The sequence below is a fragment of the Chelon labrosus genome (assembly GCF_963514085.1).
Source record: "Chelon labrosus genome assembly, contig: SCAFFOLD_327, whole genome shotgun sequence".
Classification (NCBI taxonomy): Eukaryota; Metazoa; Chordata; class Actinopteri; order Mugiliformes; family Mugilidae; genus Chelon; species Chelon labrosus.
In genome coordinates, this window is record NW_028181671.1 from 1 (window position 1) to 4,040 (window position 4,040).

At 39.4% G+C, this 4,040-nt stretch overlaps 1 protein-coding gene across 1 annotated transcript; it reads left to right on the top strand.

Moving 5' to 3' along the window:
• Window positions 1–303: 303 nt before the first annotated feature.
• On the top strand, window positions 304–3,720 carry LOC311509812 (dynein axonemal intermediate chain 4-like; the record flags this gene model as incomplete). The annotated part of the gene is made up of 7 exons (XM_084575250.1): window positions 304–423; window positions 636–790; window positions 909–1,069; window positions 1,414–1,532; window positions 2,027–2,125; window positions 2,467–2,693; window positions 2,808–3,720. Coding segments are annotated over 7 exons (1,074 nt in total), but the record flags the coding sequence as incomplete, so codon positions are not given.
• Between the last annotated feature and the right edge of the window lie 320 nt (window positions 3,721–4,040).

Genomic DNA, 4,040 nt, shown 5'->3' on the forward strand with positions numbered 1-4,040 from the left:
AACACAAGACAAAGTCCAAAACACCCAAATCAGTCAACAGGTTCTGTACACTTTTTTGTCCATAAGCAACATTTGATGCACATTTGAATGACAATACATATACTTTTCTATATGTGTTGACTTTGTGGAGCATTTTATAGTAAGATATGAGCATCACAAAATTAATGATTGAAATAGCTCAGTTGCAGGAGTTTTCCTTGGTACCATTCAGAATTAGAACTTTTCGCAATTTTAGTGTTACTCATTCTTGTTTACGGTGTTGAATGCTTTTTGTGGAGGTCACATGTCTCACACACTTTATAGTTATTCAAACTACTGCTCTGCACTCTCTGTAAGAATCTACTAGCAGTAGGATATACTGCCTGTGACTCCAAGAGCCAGAAACCAGGTTTGGTTTGCTGCTGGTCCCTCAAAAACCTCACGGTATGTTTATACTTTTTGTGCACTTTGTTTTGTTACTACCACTTTTCAGTGTGTTCATGCTATAGTCAACACTGGGTGGCTGTGGCTCAGGGATCAGGAGTACGGCTTTGTTTGTGCCCTGGTCACTGAACATTATTGCCCCCACTCTAATGCCCCCTGGAGTTAGAGCACTACACAAAGGTGGTTGGTTTAAAATTGTGCCCTCTGCACAGTGGCCGGAGCGTGTCTTCTACTGTCGTGACAGTGTGACATCCCTGGATTTCTCAACCAACAAACCTTGCCAATTGGCTGTGGGGATGCACGGAGGAGCTGTAGCTATCTACAATGTGCAGATTCAAGACAGCAGTGCGTGTGTTGCCAACAGCAGGTGAGTTTATGTGGCTGTGGACTGAGGAGCAGGTAATCAAACTCTCACATTGTGTCTTGAGAGAAAAGGTTACCAAACCCGTGTCCTACTTGGTTCATTAATGTTTTTTGCCTTGTAGCGAGTGTTTCAGAAAGCACGTGGCTCCAGTGTGGCAGGTCATCTGGACCAAACAAGAGCTGAGATTATCAGGAGAAGACAGAGAAGAATCTCTTGTGTCCGTGTCAGCAGATGGCAGGATTGCCAAATGGTTCCTCTGCAACAATGGTCTTGACTGCATAGGTACTCCACTCTGCAACAGACTCGGATTTCAAGAGAGAAATTACATTTTACACATAATGATGATGATGAAATTTCTTAAAGATTATGTCTAAATAAACTAATATTTAATAGCAAGATGCTCAAGTGTTGAGTCTAAAAGGCACAAAAGTAGCAAACCTAAGCAATAATCACTAATCTTGACTTTATACCAATTGTTTAGAAAAATAGTTAATTATTTCATAAGTTCTTCATTATAAAGGCATTTGGGAAGACAGAATGCCTGTAAATGACCTAAAGGTAAAGTGTATAGGAGTGATCTTCATCAATATGTTTCAAATTAAACCTATCTTCTAAAAACCTTTTAGATGTGATGATACTAAACAAGCCTCAGGATAGTAAGAAGTTGGTAGCAGCGAACAAGAAGAAGAAAGACAGTGTTCTGTCAGCAATGACTCCTGCTCTTTGTGTGGATTTCCATCAAACAGTAAGTTTGTCTCAGGCTGCTTTTAAGTGAGTCAAGTCCACAGGTTAAGACATCCATGTCCAAGGTAGTTAAGCTGTTCCTTCACCAGGGCGGTCAGGATTAGAGTGACAATGAAGAGCAGCGGCCAGAGACATTGAACGTGATTGATGTCTTAGGAATACTATGTCTGAACTTCTACACGTTTGACACAAACGTTTATTTTGACTCAGTAATGGACTGATTGGCCGTAGCCCAACATGTCATGTTAGACAGTGATGACATTTTATATCCAAAAGGTCAAAGGTTAGCTTCACTGTGACATCATAATGTTCTGCAAAAAAACATTTCTTCAAGTCTGGATTGCTTTTAATTCACAAACATGGACGTTAACCACAACTGTTGGTGGAGGCCTGTAACTGTGCAGTGGTAATTCTATTTATTTTCAGTTTGTGTGTTACCTTGATGTAAAAGTTATTTTAAACCGCATTTCTCTCGTCATTGCATTTATCCTGCAGGACACTGGTATCTACCTGACTGGCACATCTGAGGGCCTCATCCACAAGTGCTCCCTTCACAGCCGGGAGCATTTTCTGGACACTTACACAAAACACTGCGTAAGTCCTTTTGGTTAAATCCTTTGACTGTCATATTTGAATTGTGGTTTTCAACATTATGTGCATTAAACAAAACAATAGGAGCTGCTCTTGCAAGCTAACCTTTGCCTTGTCATTATCATGAAAGATTCTTTCACTTACAACCTTCAGATCAAACCTGCTATCTGTGTGGAAACATGTCGTCATTTATCCCCACAGACAGAAATACTGAATTTACAAAAGAGGGAAAAATAGAGCACTGAATAACTTATAATACACCATGTTTGTCAGTGATTCTTTTACTGTTTTACTACCGTTTCATTTATTGTTTTTACTCCACATCACATCTTGCTTTCTCACAGCGTTCTGTGAATCACATTGAGTGGTCACCCTTTAGTCCCGATGTGTTCCTGAGCTGCTCGTCTGACTGGACCATCCTGCTGTGGAAACAGGGCCTCTTTACCCCTGTGTTCAGCTTCACATCCACCCACAGCGCTGTGTGCTCTGCCAAGTGGTCTCCAAACTGGTCCACAGTGTTTGCAGTCATTAACAGGCAACAGGTGGAGATCTGGGACCTGAATTCGTGCATGTAAGTCAGTCTGACATCAGCTCTGTCTTGTTGACATCCACTGACTGTTTTAATTTGATCTGAAACTAGGAAGACATAATCCTGTGTCCATTAAATGCAAAACTATCATTTTAGTATACTCCCAATCATTGTGCACCGTGCTGCACCCGGTGTAACTCTGACGTCCCTGCTGTTTGCCATGGGGACAGACTGTGTCTTGGTAGGGGACAGTGAAGGACAAGTGACTGTCTACAAGATCGAAAACCTCAATGTTGGAGAAACCAAGCAGGTAAATATATTTTACATGAAGCATACTTTAAACACTTGAAATACATAAAAGCAACTACATGATAATTAACTTAAGATTCAGCTTGTGCATTATTCACATTTTCTTCTTTACACTAAACATGTTAACATGTAAAGCTACAAGCAGGGTCAATTACTTAATTTTGGGACAATTATTTAAAACACACCTCTTGTTAAAGGTGGCTTTGCAAGGCCCCAGAAGTAAACATTAGTTTAAGAATCACAAATCACATCACAGGTCAAACTCCATGTGGGGCTCTTTCTTTCAGGTGGCCAGTCTGGATGACATAATTCAATCAGAAGTATCCAGGCGTCCTTCAAATTGAAAAACTGCTACGTCTAGTTTCCAGTCTGTTTGGAAATTTATAAGTCAGTTATTTTTTTCGTGGAAAGATTTTTGCTTCAAAGTCTTTTTGCCTGTGTTTTATCACATGTTTAATGTGTATTTAATGTTTGCCAATAAAATATTGAATCTTTTTCACGATTTCTTAATTAACAAAACAACAAATGGACCAGTGTGTGGGATGTAGTGGCATCTAGAGGTGAGAGTGAAACCATTTGTATAGTATAGAGAAAAGGGTAATGCGAAATCTCAGCAGAAGATGGACTACCTATGAAGTTAACAAAAACACAAATATTCTTATTTTCAGGTGATTATGAAAACAATGAAAACATAAATGAAACTGATATGCCAATCATATGTTCCCCTAAGCCCCACACATGGGAGCTTTAAATGTAACTTCTATAATGTGTTTAAAATGCATCAATTAAAGTCAAAACATACTGACTTCAAAAACATTGTTTATCTGAAGTCTATACACATTTTGAACATGACATGAAACATAATCCAGGTTTAATCTATGTCAACCAAGGAGCGATAAAATGTGTCATAATGTAATGAAAACCCTGGGTATATGTGTAAACTGTACATTTTGTATAACTGTGTCTGGATTAGGAGTTGCATATGTGGACGACCTGCCTTTTATGTTGCAGCAGTCAACAGCTTTCAGTCCAACTGAATGCAGGACTCAAGAATGCGTCAGCTAACTCAGTTATTCTGGA